Here is a 20,624-nt window from a genome sequence, read left to right on the forward strand (position 1 = left end):
GTTCGTTTGTGAACAAAATATCTCAAAAAAAAGTTATGGATGGATTCGGACGAAATTTGGCAGAGATGTAGCGTATGTGACAAGGACGAAATGATTCGATTTTGGTGAAGATCCGGATCCGGATCCGGCTACTAGAATTTTAAAGTGATTCTTCACCATTGGGAGATGGGGACAAAAACGATACATAGCGGGATATCTCAAAAAGTTGTGGATGGATTTGGACAAAACTTGGTGGACTGATTGGGTGTCTGACAATGACGATTCGATTCGATTTTGGTGAAGATCTGAATATGGATTCCGATATGAGGATTATTTAATATTGTAACTGATTCTTCACCATTGGGAGATGGGGCCAAAAACGATACATAGCAGGATATCTCAAAAAGTTGTTGATGGATGTTGACAAAACTTGTTGGACAGGTCGTGTGTGTGACGAGGAAGAATCGATTCAATTTTGGTGAAGATCTGGATCCGGATCCGGCTAGTGGAATATTTTAAGTGATTCTTCACCATCGAGTGATATGGCCAACCAGGTGGAGGTACGCTCTCTACTGAGTGCCGTTCTAGTTTCTGCAGTTTCCATCCTAATCGAAAGTAGTTTATAGATTAAGGATTTGGAAACGCTCTGCGAGCTGCAACCCTCCCACAGGTCTGCAGAAGTGTTCCATAACTCAATGACCTTGTAAAGCGCTCGCCAAGTGGCTCCCCTGATTTTAAACACTCAAGCAAGCACTCCAAAGAAACGGTTTATAAGGAACGGCTGGCTTGACAAGCGATACCAAGCTCATTCCTAATGGCAAATACATGATGTTCCAAAGCTTGGTTGTTGTTAAGGACGCGTAGGCTGCCTGGAAACGGCAAAGCCACGCCCCTCGCTGACTGCGTTGAAATCGTTAAGCCACGCCCCTCGCTCAGTTGTGTTAGTAATGAGTCGAAATCGATGAAATAGTGAAAGTTATAAACGTCCAATTAAATTAATTGCTTAACGGTGAGTTGTGTCGTCCTTTAAAAGAAGCAAATATTATATGTAAACAGAGGTGGTTTGATCGAGAGGAAGGAACGAGGTCAGAATACCTTCGAAGTGTTAAATGGCTGATTTGAGTTGTGATTTTAACAACTTTTGAGGCTGTTTGAAGATTATTAAAGGAAAGTTATTCGAATATTTCCTTTTGGAGAATTACTCAAAGAAATCCGCAATGAGAGAAACTCGTGTGAGCTCGATGTGACGCTGAACGGAGGGATGGAGACGGTACAGAGAGGGAAAGAAAGCACAAACGGTGGGATGGATCAGAAGGGCATGTCCTCGACGACGTCCGCCTTTCCGGTATATAAAGTGCGCATTTTAATCACTTGATTCGGGCAGTGGACGGTCACGACCTCGTTGTCTCTTGTTGTCCTGTTTGTTTCCATGTGAGGTTGTGAACGGTCCGCCCCCTCTCAGGCTCGTGTGGCAGTAGAGACCTGGGAGTATAGACAGGATTTCCCTCATCCTTCCCATGGGCCTTCCCTCTCCTCCCCTCCTCTTGCCCCCCCCCCCTCCCCCAAACATTCAACAAAATAAAAACAGAAAAATGAAACCTCATGGAGGTGCTCAGAATCTCGTCACCATGAACCCCACAGTGACTGGTTCTCGGCACCATGAACCCCACAGTGACTGGTTCTTGGCACCATGAACCCCACATTGACTGGTTCTCGGCACCATGAACCCCACATTGACGAGGTTCTCAGCACCATGAACCCCACATCGACGAGGTTCTCAGCACCATGAACCCCACATCGACGAGGTTCTCGGCACCATGAACCTCACATGGACGAGGTTCTCGGCACCATGAACCCCACATTGACGAGGTTCTCGGCACCATGAACCTCACATGGACGAGGTTCTCGGCACCATGAACCCCACATTGACGAGGTTCTCAGCACCATGAACCCCACATCGACGTGGTTCTCGGCACCATGAACCCCACAATCCCCACATTGACCTGGTTCTCAGCACCATGAACCCCACATTGACTGGTTCTCGGCACCATGATCCCCACATTGAGGTGGTTCTCGGCACCATGATCCCCACATTGAGGTGGTTCTCGGCACCATGATCCCCACATTGAGGTGGTTCTCGGCACCATGATCCCCACATTGAGGTGGTTCTCGACAGTATTTCTCCTTTTGATCCCGCCCGAGGGGGCGGGGCCAAAACGATACGACTCTCGTACCTTCTTGCCATGTGGCGATCATAACTACCAGGTTTGCTCAATGTTTACCAGGCGATCATAACTACCAGGTTTGCAACTACTGCATATTCACGGACACACGGCACAACTGTTTCGGAGAAGATAGCGTCACTGACAGACAGTTGGATAGACGGAACCGATCATAATATCACCCCCGTTGTTTATTTATTACCCCGTGCTCGTGAAGCGAAAGGCGGGATTAAGCATTCAGTTGAGTACGTGTGCCGTGTGCCGTACGCATGCTGTACGTGTCGTACGTGTGCCGTGTGCTGTACGTGTGCCATGTGTCATATGTGTGCCGTGTGCCATACATGTGCCGTACGTGTGCCATGTGCCGTACGTGTCTGCATTTTTAAAATCAATTTTCTCAGCAACCGTTGGTCCGATTGACACAAAATTTTACCATCGAAGGGCCTCCACCTGTATAATTTTTTTTATTCATAATTATGACGTCATACGTCACGTGGTACGGACGCCATCTTGGAAAAAAGTTACACCTCTATCTCCCAAACCGCTCAATGGTAAAAATTGAAACATGGCTCATTGTCAAGTACTCACCATGGAGAATAAATATGTTGATGGTGATGTCATCGGTGCCTTATGACGTCATAATTTGACAAGTTCAACGCTTGATCTGATAAGTATGAATAAAACAAAATTTCCTCTGCAACTTAGTCCGATGGACACGAAATTTTCAGAATATGAGCGGCTCCCCCTGTATAATTATTTAATGATAAATATAACGTCATAGTTCACGTGGTACAGACGCCATCTTGAAAAAAAAATTGAAAAACCTTGCACCTCTCTATCTCCAAAACCGCTCCATGGAAAAAATTGAAACATAGCTCATTGTCAAGTACTCCCCTTGGCGAATAAGATATGTTAATGATGGTCATCTGTGCCTTCGTTATGACGTCATAATTCGACAAGTACAACACGTATCCGCTCATTGTGAATTTTTTTCCTCAGCAACTGTTGGTCTGATGGGCACGAAATTTTCACCATAGGAACGTCTCCTCATGCAGAATATTTTAATGATAATCATGATGTCATACGTCATGTGGTACAGGCGCCATCTTGGAAAAACCGAAAAATGTTGCACCTCTATATCTCCAAAACCGCTGCATGGAAAAAATTGAAACATGGCTCATTGTAAAGAACTCCATATGGGGAATAGGTGTTGTCAACGATGACGTCATTGGTGCCATAATTATGATGTCATAATTCGACAGGGACAACGCTTCGTCTGATCAGTTTGAAATGTATTGTGTGTAATCTATGCAACAATTATATTAGAGAATATAAATTTGTGATGTCATCGCTCACGTGGTCTGGCAGCCATATTGGATCAAAGAAAAAACAAAATGTTCAAAAACAGAAGGGTTGGCTCGCAACAAATTGACTGCGCAGGGTAAGTCTTCTATGAATACCATCTAGTATTATTTATGCAATATTTCACATCGTGCTGTAAGTGACCATTCACCTCCCTCGTTAGATTACACAGATGCTATGCATTTTTATCCTTTGCAGGAGTCGGGAGCAAGGCTCATGGAAGAGCAATGAGAGAGTAAGACCAATGTACATTGGCAACAATATGGCATGTATTCCTCCCCCAACCACCCCATTTTACAAGTATGGTTATTAAAGGTCTTGACGAAGGCTTGAAATAAGGTATACAAAATTATTAAAATTGATAATAAAAAGCAAGCCAAAATTTCAGGATAAAGAAAAAAAGTTGTCAAGACTGACCGTTTCTCCTCAGGTTCTTGGGATGTTTGCCAAACTTCAAAAACATCGTGCAGAGGCACAAGGGAACAAAGGGCTTCAAAGGCTGCAGGACACACTGGGGAAGCCTTGCTTAGCCAGCACAGAAGGGCCTCCAGACCCTCACTTGGCAAAGCTGGACAACGGCCAAAGAGCCCTATCTTCTCCTCATTCCTTTCCACAGAGCTAGCATCAGCGATATAGCCAATGGCGTGAAGAGTAGAAAGAGAAGAAATGGCCTCTTTGACAGATTGGTGCGACTCCACTTGATGGGTGTCAGGAGGAAATATCAGACTTTGTTCAGGAGACGTTATCAAGGTCATCACAAAATGAGCCACTTTCATCCGTGATTCCTCATCTTCGGCCTGCATGAGTCTGACAGCGACTCTGACAATCCTGCAAGTGCAAAGACGTGCATCAACACAACCAAAAAGAATAAGTATTTAATAATTCAGTCTTACCAGGGACGGGAACAGTGGTGAGTTTGAGGTAAAGGTGGGAGTGCATCAGGGGTCGGTACTAAGTCCACTACTATTTGTAGCTGTGATGGAGGTGCTGGCTCAGAACGTAAAGGAGGGTTTACCGTGGGAGTTGTTGTATGCAGATGATCTGGTGGTGATTGCGGAAAGTATGGATGGACTGAAGGAAAAGATGAACACGTGGAAGGAATGTATGGAGACAAAAGGTCTGAAGGTGAATATCGGAAAGACGAAGGTGATGGCAAGTGGTAAAGCATGTGGTGAGGTGGAAAGAACTGGGAAGTGGCCCTGTGCTGTGTGTAGGAAGGGTGTTGGAGTGAACTCCATTCAGTGTACAATGTGTGCTGAGTGGGTTCATCAAAAATGTAGTGGTCTGAGAGGGTCATTAACCAGTGTGGCAGCTACATTCAAATGTAAGGTGTGCACAGAGGGAGCTGCAGATGGAGGAAATGTTGAGTTGGATCTTCGAGACGGCGTGAAGCTGGAAGGTGTGAAAACATTTTGCTACCTCGGAGACATGCTGAATGGAGAAGGTGGATCAGACTCGGCAACGGTTGCTCGAGTGAGATGCGCATGGAAGAGGTTTCGGGAATTGAGTGGTGTGCTGACGAGGGGAGTGTCGTTGAAGCTGAAGGGAAAGGTGTATGCTGCATGTGTGAGAAGTGTTATGATTTATGGGAGCGAGACATGGATAATGAACGTAGAGCAGCAACGAAGGTTGGAAAGGGTGGAAATGCGAATGGTTCGACGGATGTGCGGAGTATCGTTGAGAGAGAGGAAGACAAATGATGAATTGCGAAAGATGATGGGAATAGAGCCTGTGATTGATGCTGTGAAGAGGAACAGGTTGAGATGGTTTGGTCATGTGTTGAGGAAGGATGAAAGTGACTGGTTGAGAAGAGTGATGGAAATGAATGTAGAAGGAAGTAGAAGACGGGGAAGACCAAGAAAGACTTGGCTAAAGATGGTGGAAGAAGAAATGCGGGCAAGGGGGTTAACAAGGAGAGATGCAGAAAATAGGGCAAAATGGAGAAGATTGTCATGGGGACCGCAAGGCTAACCCCCGTGCTAGCAGGGAAAATGGCCTTTTAAAATGCATGTTGTGTTGTTGTTGTACCAGGGTATATAGATTGCAGTAAAACTGGGAATGAACAACATATATTAAAGTAGCTGTGTTTGCAGAATAACACAATTAATGAAGCGCCAACCAAGTCCATTAGTCTCTCCCGTCCCTTTGGGAATGAATGGGGCTCACAAAGTTATTTGATAGCGCAAAAGAATAAAGGAAACTAGTGATACGAAAATGACTTAGGGGCTAATCATTTATCATGATCTCTTCATGATTATTAAGCCTGGTGTTATCATTATCAAGCCTGGTGTTGGCTTAGCGGTTAGGGTGCCAACTTGGGATCCTAGGATCCTGGGTTCGAATCCCGATCGATCGCTAATTTAACACCAGGGGGGTTGACTCAGCCTGTCATCCTTCCGAGGTCGGCAAATTGAGTACCAGCTTGCTGGGATGAATGATCCCGGTGTGTACCCCGATTTAGAATAGGTACACCGTATCCCTGCGCATCGTAAGAGGCGACTGAGGGTTGGCGTCAGGAAGGGCATCCGGCCATAAAAACATTGCCTCAAACAGGGAACCATGATTGTCACATGGCCCGCAAGGATAACCCCCACTCCAGCGTAGAAAATGGCCTTAAAACGATCATTCATTCATATTCTTAATGATTATCAGCATAAGTGTTTGTAAACCCCAATTGGCATCGACAAGAATTGGATGTTTAGTTAGATTCCCCGTCACCCTTATCTTCTGTCTCTTTTCCCATCTCCCATCTGTGTGCATCTTAAATCACCCCGTTGTTCTTTCACCACACCTCAACATGGAGGGCACACAAAATCTAAATGGCTTGTTCTTGTCATCCAACCAACTCATCCACCAAGTTTTATCACAATACATCCACAACTTTTTGAGATTTCATACTATATATCGTTTTTGACCCACTTCTCAATGGTGAAGAATCACCTATAAAAAAACAAAAAAATTATTGTATCCGGATTCTGATCTTCACCAAAATCTAATGAAGTAGTCCTTGCCACACACCCAACCGATCCACCAAGTTTTGGCCAAATCCGTCCGTAACTTTTTGAGATATCTTCGGTGGCGGAGGTAACAAGACCGGCTACCCACGGACTTGCTGCGCATGCGCATTATGCCTTCCGCTCGGCATCTTGGGAGTTTAGTCTCCGGCAGGCTCACATTTCCCTTTAGGGAGACAGAGTACATTACACTCTCCAATTTGGTCGTAGAAAGAATTAATGCAGATTAAGAAGAATTTTCCCCATTCACACAAATACATTTCTGGCAAGTTTTGCCCCACTGGCAAGTTCATGTGTTTACATTCGTGGGAGTTACACACAAGTTTTAGGATTTATACTGATAAAGTAAACTAGCTCATGGAGTTTGGTCCGAACTGATATCAAGTTTAACGTCATTTACAAATGAACAGTGTAAATGCATCAATGCCGAGTGAAGACTGTTTCAATCACAGTTCGGCACCTGGTAAAGCATGGTGGGCTATTCAGGATCGATTGCTTACAAATACAAGTTTAGTGCACTGAACTAGCTACTCATAGAGACACGGAGGTGGGGCCGAATGATCAAAATGAGCACAGGTTCAATACTATAGCCGCCATAGTATTAGCAATCTGATCCACGATGTCCTTTATGAACTCCCTGGCATATTTGACTATATGTGACAAACAAAACAAGGCTTCATCAAAGCTGCACTCATTCTTTGATTAACATGTCAAAACCACTCAGATTATTTGAATATACAATTGTGTGTTTGTGGCACGACAACTTTTCTTTGGATTTTCCAGTCGAACGGTGACTTCTTAGCACAAACCATTCAGAGCATTATGAAAACAGTTCACGGCAGCAATGTTTCAAATAACTAACACTGTTCATACTCAGCTCAATCCGGGCCTCCTGGTAATTGATTTTAATTTCTGCTGCTCAGTGTTGGCAGACAAATACCCCTTGAAAGTGGAACACAAGTATTCGGTAAGCAATCTGAGCTTGGGGTTTGTTGGGGTTAAAGGCCAATGTCAAGCCAAACAGGAGAATTTTATTTCAAAAGGGATTTGACATACTTCTGTAATGACATACTTATGTTGGCAGAAAAATAAAAGCTGAGCAAAGAGTGACAATGCCATACTTGACTATACACTTCACAGAGCTCACAGACTGAGGCAGTTATCATGTTCATTAACAATGTTCAACAAAAGTTATATAATGATCACACCTTGATGGTTGCAAAGACAGAATCAGGTTTTTGTGAGACTGTTCCAAGTTATAAATCACCACACGTCAGTATTAACCTGGTAGATATTTCGAGAGAGCCGTCCTGCAAGCTGGTCGAACGCAAGATGACTGGTCCGGCCAGGCAGAGGCTCCGAGCAGCACCGAGCATCAACTCTGGGAAGGAGGACACGCCTGCGCTCAACTCTACCGCACTGCTCCAAGACTCCACAGCATGTCTCCAAGGTGGTGGAGCTGCGTGCTCCGAGGAACTGGAAAACATAGTGGGCAGAATCAAAGAAGGTTCAATAAGTATATTGATGAGGAAAGATAGCGGTTGTACGAAGTTCGTAAAATGTTTAAAATGCAGTGAATTAAATAATTACAAAAATGTTCAAGTTCTCAACTTGAAGGTTTGACGATGCATATATACAAGTTTGAGATAAATAATGTTTGCAAGCCACTTATTTATAGAGATTAATAGCAGATGTGAACTGACGCACAGGAACGTGATATTAAATAAAGAAATGGATGGAACCATTTGATCTACAGACTTTAAATCATAAACCTATAAACTTCGTGAGACTCCTTAATCAACCCTCATAACATTCTATAAAAGAAAACCTGTTTCGACTTGGTGGAGCAAATGTGCCAAGGCGGGGTTTAAGGCTTAACCGCAAAGAGGTAAATCATTTTGATGAGATCAAACAATTTCCCACCCTCGTCTTTTGTATCCCTGGAGTTATTGCAAAATTATTTCCAAACAAAAAGAAGACGATGCGTTTGAATCGAAGACCAAAATGCATACTTTGACGACCTTCGTCTGTCGTACTTTATTCTGAGAAGAAAAATACTGGAAAACAACAGATTACAAGTCGAACAACTTTAACATATAATTTGGAGCAGGTGAGAGCAGTAAAAGTGGCAAAATAAAAAAATTCCACACCAAATGAGACTACTCTGCCAAGAAACGTTGGTACTAGGACTAACTTAGCTGTCGTGTTGCTCAACAACCCACCGGGTGCAAAGGCCCGCCACAAGACAGGACGATGCAGAGAGCGCCCATGCAGAGAGCAAAGGAGATGCATTTGCTTCCTTCCATGGCGGGACAAACTTCAGCAGCAACTCGAGACAATGCGCTGCCTCAACAGGAGGCAGACACGACGAGTTTACGCGAGACGCCTCCCTCGAGGTTGAGCCAGCATCGTGCAAAACCGTGAAAACCTCGAGATGCAGTCGGAGGCAACGATCGTCCCTCTCAAACTCCAGTACGTGAGAAAGACTTTCCTGCCGCAGACGTGGAAGGAAGGAAAGTGTCGCACAAAACTTGGTTCAGCCCAGCTTTGAAAGCAAAATCAAAGATCACAAACTTTGAGAAAATATTCGTCTAATTCCACATAACGCTCAAGGTATTGCTGAAGTCAATTTCTTCAGAAGGCTTTCTTGAACTATCATTTGAACGGTTAATATCAAAAATAACATTATGGGTCCTATTGTTTTGGCAACTACTGCATATTCACGGACATGTGGCATGTCTTTACCACAATGCTTCAAATGTCAGCATATTGGTGTCCTTGACGTAACATGAGTATACACCAACATTATTAAAAAGCATGCATAACATAAGGATGGAAACAGAGGTGTATGCTTTGGTCAGGTTGTGTTAAGAGGATCAAAGGATTATCAAATGATGGGGTATTTGAATGCACAGATTAGACCAAATATATAAATATGTATTTTTTAAATTCCGACTGACATATTTCCTGCAAAAGGGGAAGGGGGTGGGGAATGTGTGTGCTCGTAGAACATCTTACCCCACACAGTCTTAAGAAAGCAAGGACATGTGCGAGGTCTGCGAGCAGAAAATTTGATTGGTCGAGATGAAGTAAAATGCCGTAATATTTTGGTCCAAGGACTGCTAAACAAAAGAGTGGCAAAAGTGGCAAAAAGTGATTTATATTACACAGTGTTGAAGTATATAATTCAGTTTAAATAATAGAAAGATTGTAAGGGTCGTTTAAAAAAAATTGCGGAAATTTACCGCCGTTGATGCAGCGTCGTTTACACCACTTCATTTCACACTTACAGTGCATTCAGAAAGTATTCAGACCCCTTCACTTTTTTCACATTTTGTTATGTTGCAGCCTTATGCTGAAATCGTTTAAATTCATTTTTTCCCTCATCAATCTACACTCAATACCCCAAAATGACAAAGAGAAAACAGGATTTCAGAAAGTTTTGCAAGTTTATTAAAAATAAAAAACTGAAATATCACATTGCCATTAGTATTCAGACCTTTTGCTATGACACTTGAAATTTAGCTCAGGTGCCTCCCATTTCTCTTGATCTTTGAGATGTTAATACACCTTGATTGGAGTCCACCTGTGGTAAATTCAATTGATTGGACATGATTTGGAAAGGCACACACCTGTCTATATAAGGTCTCACAGCTGACAATGCATATCAGAGCAAAAACCAAGCCATGAGGTCGAAGGAACTGCCTGCAGAGCTCAGAGACAGGATTGTGTCGAGGCACAGATCTGGGGAAGCCGACAAAAAAAAATTCTGCTGCATTCAAGGTTCCCAAGAGCACAGTGGCCTCCATAATTCTGAAATGGAAGACGTTTGGAACAACCAGGACTCTTCCTAGAGCTGGAACCGCCAAACCCGGCCGCCGCCGCCCGGCCAAACTGAGCAATCGGGGGAGAAGGGCCTTGGAAAGAGAGGTGACCAAGAACCCGATGGTCACTGGCTGAGCTCCAGAGATCCTGTGTGTAGATGGGAGAAACTTCCAGAAGGACAACCATCACTGCAACACTCCACCGATCTGGGCTTTATGGCAGAGTGGCCAGACGGAAGCCTCTCTTTAGTGGAAGACACATGAAAGCCCGCTTGGAGTTTGCAAAAAAGCACCTAAAGGTCTCTCAGACTGTGAGAAACAAGATTATGTGGTATGATGAAACCAAGATTGAACTGATTGGCTTCCGTCTGGCCACTCTGCCATAAAGCCCAGATCGGTGCAGTGTTGCAGTGATGGTTGTCCTTCTGGAAGTTTCTCCCATCTCCACACAGGATCTCTGGAGCTCAGCCAGAGTGACCATCGGGTTCTTGGTAACCTCTCTTACCAAGGCCCTTCTCCCCCGATTGCTCAGTTTAGCCGGGCGGCCAGCTCAAGGAAGAGTCCTGGTTGTTCCAAACTTCTTCCATTTAAGAATTATGGAGGCCACTGTGCTCTTGGGAACCTTCAATGCAGCAGACATTTTTTTGTAGGCTTCGCCAGATCTGTGCCTCGACACAATCCTGTCTCTGAGCTCTGCAGGCAGTTCCTTCGACTTCATCGCTTGGTTTTTGCTCTGATATGCATTGTCAGCTGTGAGACCTTATATAGACAGGTGTGTGCCTTTCCAAATCATGTCCAATCAATTGAATTTACCACAGGTGGACTCCAATCAAGGTGTAGAAACATCTCAAAGATGATCAAGAGAAATGGGAGGCACCTGAGCTAAATTTCAAGTGTCATAGCAAGGGGTATGAATACTTAAGTCAATGTGATATTTCAGTTTTTTCTTTTTAATAAATTTGCAAAACTTTCCAAAATCCTGTATTCTCTTTGTCATTATGGGGTATTGAGTGTAGATTGATGAGGGAAAAAATGAATTTAAACGATTTCAGCATAAGGCTGCAACATAACAAAATGTGTAAAAAGTGAAGGGGTTTGAATACTTTCTGAATGCACTGTATTTATTCGTCACATTATTTATTCGTGCATGTTTGTGTCCTTTATGACGTCTTTAAAAACAGTAAATTTCCTGTTTGGAATGATTTTCAATTTTGTTTAACTGTCACAGGTGGACAGACCAACCAACAGGCATTTTAAGGCCATTTTCCCTGCGAGAGAGGGGGTTAGCCTTGCGGTCCCCATGACAATCTTCTCCATTTTGCCCTATTTTCTGCATCTCTCCTTGTTAACCCCCTTGCCCGCATTTCTTCTTCGACCATCTTCAGCCAAGTCTTTCTCGGTCTTCCCCGTCCTCTACTTCCTTCTACATTCATTTCCATCACTCTTCTCAACCAGTCACTTTCATCCTTCCTCAACACAAGACCAAACCATCTCAACCTGTTTCTCTTCACAGCATCAATCACAGGCTCTATTCCCATCATCTTTCGCAATTCATCATTTGTCTTCCTCTCTCTCAACGATACTCCGCACATCCACCAAACCATTCGCATTTCCACCCTTTCCAGCCTTCGTTGCTGCTCTACGTTCATTACCCATGTCTCGCTCCCATAAATCATAACACTTCTCACAAATGCAGCATATACCTTTCCCTTCAGCTTCAACGACACTCCCCTCCTCCTCAGCACGCCACTCAGTTCCCGAAACTTCTTCCAAGCACATCTCACTCTAGCAACCGTTGCCGAGTCTGATCCACCTTATCCATTCAGCATGTCTCCTAGGTAACAAAATGTTTTCACACCTTCCAGCTTCACGCCGTCTCCAAGATTCAACTCAACATTTCCTCCATCTGCAGCTCCCTCGGTGCACACCTTACACTTGAATGTAGCTGCCACACTGGTTAATGACCCTCTCAAACCACTACATTTTTGATGAACCCACTCAGCGCACATTGTACATTGAATGGAATTCACTCCGACACCCTTCCTGCACACAGCACATGGCCACTTCCCAGTTCATTCCACCTCACCACATGCTTTACCACTTGCCATCACCTTCGTTTTTCCGATATTCACCTTCAGACCTTTTGTCTCCATACATTCCTTCCACTTGTTCATCTTCTCCTTCAGTCCATCCATACTTTCTGCAATCAACACCAGATCATCTGCATACAACAACTCCCAGGGTAAACCCTCCTTTACGTTCCGAGCCAGCACCTCCATCACAGCTACAAATAGTAGTGGACTTAGTACCGACCCATGATGCACTCCCACCTTCACCTCAAACTCACCACTGTTCCCGTCCTTCGTCCTTACAGCTGTGCGCGCTCTTTTGTACATTGTCATCACTACTCTGATCAACCATTCCTCCACCCCTAACTTCCTCAATGCCCATGTCACGACTTCACGTGGAACCCTATCGAATGCTTTCTCCAGATCAACAAACCCAAGAAACAACTTCTTCCTCTTCTCCATGTACTTCTCCTGCAACTGCCTCACAATAAAAAGCGCGTCTGTCGTACTTCTTCCTGGCATAAATCCAAACTGCATTTCATCAATCTTCACTTTCTTCCTTATCCTCCTCTCCAACACCCTTTCCAATACCTTCATTCCATGCTCCAATAACTTTATCGCTCGATACGAGCCACAGTCCAGAGGGTCACCTTTCCCCTTGTATAGAGGGACGAGGGTACTCAGTTCCCAATCCACTGGAATGGGGCCTTCTTTCACCACCAGATTGCAGATCTCTGTCATTCTCTTCACACCGCAATTTCCCGCTGCCTTCAACATATCTCCCACAACTCCCGTCGGCCCTCCCGCTTTTCTACTCTTCATTGCTTTTATCGCTTCCTCAACTTCCTTCTCGGTTATCTTCTCTGCCGGTCCTAAAACTCGGTTACTCTCTATGTTGCCATCCCATTCATTCTCTGCATTCAACAGTATTTCCATATATCTCTTCCATCTTCCTTTAATTCCATCTGGGTCCACAACGATTTGTCCCACTTCATCCTTCAAGCAACTCACCCCCATCACATCACACCTCTCTTTCGCTATCTGCTTTGCAATCCTGAATACCGCTTTCTGACCCTCTTCCGAATCCAAGCGTTCTCCGAACATTTTCCTACATGCCTCCTGCGCCTTTGCTACCTCTTTCTTTGCAGCCTTCCTGGCTGCCTTATAACTTTCATGCTCTGCTTTTTCTGCTCCCATACCCTTCGCCTTCTGCCACTCCTTGAACTTCTTCCTCTTCTCGTCAATCTTCTTTCCAACTTCATCATCCCACCACCATGTTTCCGAATGCCTCGGTGGTCCTTCTGTCCATCCACATACCTCACCAACGGCTCCCAACAGACTATCTTTCATTGACATCCAACCACTTTCAAGCTCAACCACATCATCCTCTACCCTACTCAGCCTCTCTTTTAATGCCTCCCTCACTGTCACCTCTTTCAACCTCCACACCTTCATTCTCGGTTGGTACTTCACCCGCCGAGCTCTCCTCGCACCTTTCACCCTTATGTCGCAGACAACCAAGTGGTGCTGTGAAACAGCCTCCTCCCCCGGGATCATCTTTGTGTCCCGGAGGTGGCCCCTATCTCGCTTACGCACCAGCAGGTAGTCAACGGTTGTCGTCGACCCACCTGACGTGTATGTAACAAGCTTATTATCCTCTTTCTGGAACTGAGTATTACAAATCAACAAATCAGCTCCATCAGCAAACTCCAAAATCCTTTCACCTTCTCCATTTCTCACACCATATCCGTAACCCCCATGAACTCCCTCAAAACCGTCCATACTCCTTCCCACATGTCCATTTAGGTCTCCTCCTACCACAACAACTTCCTCATCTTTCACGTTTTCCATCAGCTTCTCCATCGCACACCAGAGTAAAAGACAGACAGGTGGACAGAGTAAAACAAATAAATAAATAAATAAATCTTACTCCTTTATATGCTTGCGCGATCGGGACAAATTCAGAGACAAAGTACTGCTAAACTGCAGGTTCGTTTTCCTATTCAAGTTCCGAATTGTGTTCAGAATATAACATTCAATTTCTATTAAGTTGTTCCTCGGGCATAAATTGACGTTTGCAGACAGATAGACAAATAGCCAAAGTGAACCAATCCCTTAACCCCTGCTTTTCGATTCGCGTGCGTGAGGTAACAAAGAGTCCTCGAATGGCGTCATAAAGCAGCATATCCACGCAAGGTCAACGTGCAAAGAAAAGGGTTACCCTACCATTAAGGGTCACGTGTCAGATTAGATCTTTTTCGTTGAAAATAATACAAGTTTGTGCCAGAATGAATTTCCCAATTAACAGTGCAGCATTTAGGGTTTGACGGTATGTTGTATGGGGAAGAATTCTGGGAGGGAGGGAGTGAGTGTGGGAGAAGGTTCTACAAACGTTAATGTGAAGCGTTAAATTGGCATTCATTGCCTTCACCATGTTAAACATATCACTCTGGAAAAGAAAGAAATACAGGAAATAGTTACTTCAAAACACAAAATTGAGCGAATACCGACTGAAGAAACCAGCAAATGAGTCGAGTTTTAAAATATAGTGAGTGTGGTGAAAAGATGATGCAGAGGGGCAGAAGAAGAGTGGACATCACGAGGAGAGCGAGGAGCTTTCGGCATAAGTTTCCTTAAAATCAGTTTCAGACAGTCCACGTGGTTTTACCAACTATCATTACTTTATGTTTCCAGAAACGTTAACGTTCTACACGTCAGACTGCTAAATGACACGTTATGAAGTACGTACCTCAGATTCCGCACAAGTTTAATAAGTGTTATACCAGCTTGTTTAAGTTTAAAAAAGAAAGAAAGAAGTTAAACAATGATAATAGAGTTACGATGGAATGGAGAGTTCAAAAGGGTGGATGGGCTTGTAACGAGAGCAACCTGAAATCTTATATTTCTTTAAAACCATTCAATCGACTCGATGGACATCAAGAGTGTAACTTGTCGGTCGTTATCGCCAGTCATATTCACACCTGCAACGTTTGTAGGTAACCCTTATAAACCCCGAATGTTTGATGAGCAATCCTGTAGCTGGCGTTAATTTCCGGCTCACCGTTGGTATTATAATGGCTTTCAGGTCCAAAAAGCCGGGGCAGAACGTAACAGCGGGAGGAGAGAAACGTCTGGAAATACAATGCGACTTTAGCTTTGGGGTTTTTTAACGATGCGATCTGGGATCAACTACAATTCTGGATAAGCAGCAGGAGCCACCGCGGCGCACGCAACGTCAGAGTCATGATAATACAATTAGAGGGTCCATTCGAGAGGCGTTTAAAGGAAAGGGCCAAAAGAAAATCCCCCAAAAAATAATAAAACGAACAAGGTTCCAACTAACCGCTACGACTAATATGCCAGAGGGCACATTTCAGAGAACGCACAAATAGGTATTTACATCTGCTGTCAATTACACTCTCCAGGGCTTGCGAGGGATTTCATGCGAGAAGCTCTAACCATGGAGGCTTTACGAGGCATTATAGAAGCAGTTGTTCCGAAATCCAAGCGATGCTAAACCCCGGCGCAATTATTTTCGACTGCCAGTTGCGTTTTGTTTGCACGGGGGTTGAACGAGCAGGAATGATTTGCGCGACGCCTGGAAAGAGTCGGGGTGGGTCGGGAGAGGTTCAGAAAGAGCGCATTATTTGAGCTCAGATTGCACGATCGTGGCGCTCGTTGGACGACGGAAAGGAAAAAAAAATCCTTTTGACTCGAGTCCTGTCGGCTAAGCACCTGTGCACACGCTGCGGCCGAGTACCGTCCCGACAAAATGTGCCAAAAAATATGATGATGAGCACTCCTTTTTTGCATCTTCAGATGCATAGGGCTGCCGAAGCAGTTTCTTGGCTATTGCGCACAATCCTGGACGGGTTGCCATGCCGACGCAGGACGCTCGAACGGCTCAATCGTTCCAGTAAGTTGGTACTCATTTTTCCGACCTAGGAAGGATGACAGGCTGAGTCAACGCACGTGATGTTAATTCAACAGGAGGACAGGGGCTTGAACTCAGGACCCGAGATGTCAAGCTGGCCACCTTAACCGTAAATCCAACACCATGCTGCGAATAAATATAAATACGAGTAACCTTGCAAGGAACTTCCACGTATGGTTGTTTCCTCGTGCTCTCTAAGTTTTTAAATGCAGAGCATCAAGCAAAGAAGTAGCACGCACCATTTTCAAAGTCTGGTCCGACAAGGCCGGAGTCGGGTTTGATCCGCCAGACTCAGAGCGAACGATCTAAACCATTACGCCAGAGTCTGGTTTCAATGAGTAACCATTTGAACTGATTTTGAAAACATAACATGGTGCACCGCTCAACCTAGCCTAATGTGGCCTAGAATTTGATCAAATGTAAACATGTTGCAAATTGCATATTGTATTAGCACGCATTTTCTTCATCTTGGTGATGACCACTCGGTGGTCAAAATGTCACAACTAAACATGGTCTACCGAGCAGCTATATTATAGTTCGTGGTACCTTTATTTAAAACTTCCCAAATACAAGCAATTATTTTTGCGAGCACACATTTTCTTTTACAAATTTGTAATGATGTCATCAAGGCAGACTAGCTTTGTAAAGTTTTGAGGTCAGTGGCTCAACTCTTTGAAAGTCGCAAGAAACCTGCAAGCTTTCGGCCTGCCACCAGCTTAATTACAAACTTTGAGCAAAAGGCCAACATGTGGTTTGCGTAGAAAAGTGAACTCACTTAAATGCCCGAATGCCGCGCACAATTTAGCCATCTCGCGAAGGGTCGTTGCAGATCTGGGTCCAGTGATGATGGCCACGACGAGCCTGAACACACCAGAGTCTTAGTGGTAACAAGGAGAGAATCTGGGAGTCTTCAAACTGAGCAATAATTGGGGTCAAAACTAGCTGCTTCATTTCCACATTCATTTGAAGACATCTTTTTCGTGTTGCAATGCACAAAGCAACCGCTTTGAGGCGCTAACAAGCTGGACAGAGAGGCATGAGGCCAGAGGTGAGGTATTACAATTGGGAATTTTCCTGGCTTACAGAGATACTGATTAGCATTGCAGACACTCGAGGTAAATGCGGATGTGCGGAGTATCGTTGAGAGAGAGGAAGACAAATGATGAATTGCGAAAGATGATGGGAATAGAGCCTGTGATTGATGCTGTGAAGAGGAACAGGTTGAGATGGTTTGGTCATGTGTTGAGGAAGGATGAAAGTGACTGGTTGAGAAGAGTGATGGAAATGAATGTAGAAGGAAGTAGAGGACGGGGAAGACCGAGAAAGACTTGGCTAAAGATGGTGGAAGAAGAAATGCGGGAAAGGGGGTTAACAAGGAGAGATGCAGAAAATAGGGCAAAATGGAGAAGATTGTCATGGGGACCGCAAGGCTAACCCCCGCTCTAGCAGGGAAAATGGCCTTAAAATGCATGTTGATGTTGTTGTTGTTGTACACTTGAGGTAAATGCTTGTCCGTGGTGGGCTGAATAACTCTGGCGAATTTGCATTTTCATGTACAAGTTGTGTTTAGAGTTCTCGGATTGGTTTGAAAAGTGAGTGATGGCATGCAGTGCCAATGGAGCCACAAAATCCTATGAAGATGATGGATAGGTTGGGTATGTGACAAGGCAGAATTTATTCGATGTTGGTGAAGACCTGAATTCAGATCCAGAAATGAGAAAAAATTTTTTATGTGATTCTTCACCATTGAGAAATAGGGCCACAAACGATATAGAGCACGATACCTCAAAGAGTTGTGGACGAGTGATGACAAAACTAGGTGGATGAGTTAGTAGTAGGTGACAAGAACAAGCTGATTCGATTTTGGTTCAGGTCCAGATGCAGATCCGGCCTTTCAGTGGGATACAAAATGAAGAAATGTTCAGCCTGGCGGAGTTATGTGCTCTACTAAGTGCCATTCTAGTCTTTTTTTTTTCTTTTTTACAGATACTCCAGAAGAACACACACACACACACACACACACACACACACACACACACACACACACACACACACACACACACACACACACACACACACACACACACACACACACACATGGTTGTTTATTACAAGATTAGCAGAGTAGATCTTAATACTTTTTTTGGTGGGATGCACCTTTGGCCTTCAAAATGATTTGATGCCTTTGCCCCTGAAGGTGGCTGGAGGCATTATTTTTGTATATATTGTTGTGGTTTTGGAAAATGAACCCCCAGAGGGAGCACATCCATATACACCTCAGTACCGAGATAGTTATTTCTTCGTCTATGTAAGGTAGACCTTTTCCCCTTGTCTAAGGGTTCAGGGAATGCGGACATATGTTGTGGTCAGCTAGTCTATGTATTCCCAGTGTAAATAATTCTCCCCATTTTCAACTATCCCTTTTGTTCTTTCAGTCCCCATTCGGTTGTTGCTTTACTCCACTTCAATCCATTCCAGCCATATTTCTTTCAATCCACCTCGGTTCGTTCCAATAAGCTCTTTCCTTCAATCCACCTCGGTCCGTTCCAGCAATCTTTCTTTCAACCCCCCTGATTACCTCCAATCGGTTTATTCCACCACTTACAATCCCTCCATTCAACCCCACAACCGGTTTATTCTCCTTCAATCCATCTGGTCCTTTTGACTCGGCACTCTTTCGTTTTGATAACTGACCTCTGTCTAAACTCATACCAGCAACCAAACCCCCCATCAATAACAATTAATGAGCAATCGTCTTCTGGATTGGTCGTCTCACCTTGTACCTTTGTCACCCGGAATGCCTTTTCAAATATGCCAAATTCAGGAAACATGGGGGCTGGATCTTTCAGGCATGGTAAGTACTGCACCAGAAGCCTGAATGCCGAATAATTTGGCGCACGTACTGTCCAGGAAGCTTGGCACCAAGTTGATCGACATACATACAAGTACAGTGGAATCTTCAATTTGCAGATTCGCGCAGGAGCGGGGAGCCAGGGTGATGCTGAAGCCATCCTCAGTCACGCAGGGAATTTCCAGAGCTGCATAGTGGGAAAATGCCCTCCGAGTGCGCACCAATGGGAAAAGGCTGCACGAACTGTACTGGCCTGGAAGACGGGCCCTGCATGGCAATTATAAAGTGCGGAACGCAACTTGATTTGGAGAGGACTGGCTGTGGTTGCAGCATTGGAAGAGTGGTTGCAGTTGTAGCATTGAAGGAAAGGTTATGGTGGTTGGTGGTAGTGAGCTATGGTGATCTGTGGGTGGAGGCTGTAGTGGTGGTGAGATGTGGTGGTGGTGGTGAGGTTCTGTTGTGAGGAACGCTTAAGTATGAGCTGCTGTTGTGAGGAATGCCTCAGTATGCACTGCTGTTGTGAGGAATGCCTCAGTATGAGCTGCTGTTGTGAGGAACGCCTCAGTATGAGCTGCTGTTGTGAGGAACGCCTCAGTATGAGCTGCTGTTGTGAGGAATGCCTCAGTATGAGCTGCTGTTGTGAGGAACGCCTCAGTATGAGCTGCTGTTGTGAGGAATGCCTCAGTATGCACTGCTGTTGTGAGGAATGCCTCAGTATGCACTGCTGTTGTGAGGAATGCCTCAGTATGAGCTGCTGTTGTGAGGAACGCCTCAGTATGAGCTGCTGTTGTGAGGAACGCCTCAGTATGAGCTGCTGTTGTGAGGAATGCCTCAGTATGAGCTGCTGTTGTGAGGAATGCCTCAGTATGAGCTGCTGTTGTGAGGAATGCCTCAGTATGCACTACTGTTATGAGGAACCCCTCAGTATGCGCTGCTGTTGTGAGGAACGCCTCAGTATGAGCTGCTGTTGTGAGGAACACCTCAGTATGAGCTGCTGTTGTGAGGAATGCCTCAGTATGAGCTGCTGTTGTGAGGAATGCCTCAGTATGAGCTGCTGTTATGAGGAACGCCTCTGCACGAGATGCTGTTATGAGGAACGCCTCTGTACGAGATGCTGTTATGAGGAACGCCTCAGTATGAGCTGCTGTTATGAGGAACGCCTCTGTACGAGATGCTGTTATGAGGAACGCCTCTGCACGAGATGCTGTTATGAGGAACGCCTCTGCACGAGATGCTGTTATGAGGAACGCCTCAGTATGAGCTGCTGTTATGAGGAACGCCTCTGTACGAGATGCTGTGATGAGGAACGCCTCAGTATGAGCTGCTGTTATGAGGAACGCCTCTGCACGAGATGCTGTTATGAGGAACG

At 44.7% G+C, this 20,624-nt stretch overlaps 2 protein-coding genes across 2 annotated transcripts in view; one reads left to right on the forward strand and one right to left on the reverse strand.

Moving 5' to 3' along the window:
- Window positions 1–20,624, forward strand: part of DTD1 (D-aminoacyl-tRNA deacylase 1) — a 903,613-nt gene that overhangs the window by 100,824 nt on the left and 782,165 nt on the right. The gene's annotated exons all lie outside the window — the stretch shown is intronic.
- The window catches only part of THADA (THADA armadillo repeat containing), a 259,593-nt gene that overhangs the window by 26,626 nt on the left and 212,343 nt on the right, over window positions 1–20,624 (reverse strand). The window contains exons 29-31 of the mRNA XM_078779098.1: window positions 8,800–9,068; window positions 7,862–8,053; window positions 3,981–4,391 (exon numbers count right to left, since the gene is read on the reverse strand). Of these exons, the coding sequence (XP_078635224.1) occupies window positions 3,981–4,391; window positions 7,862–8,053; window positions 8,800–9,068 (872 nt within the window). The remainder of the gene's footprint in view (window positions 1–3,980; window positions 4,392–7,861; window positions 8,054–8,799; window positions 9,069–20,624) is intronic.

The sequence above is a fragment of the Myxine glutinosa genome, chromosome 5 (genome assembly GCF_964187855.1).
Source record: "Myxine glutinosa chromosome 5, kmMyxGlut1.1, whole genome shotgun sequence".
Classification (NCBI taxonomy): Eukaryota; Metazoa; Chordata; class Myxini; order Myxiniformes; family Myxinidae; genus Myxine; species Myxine glutinosa.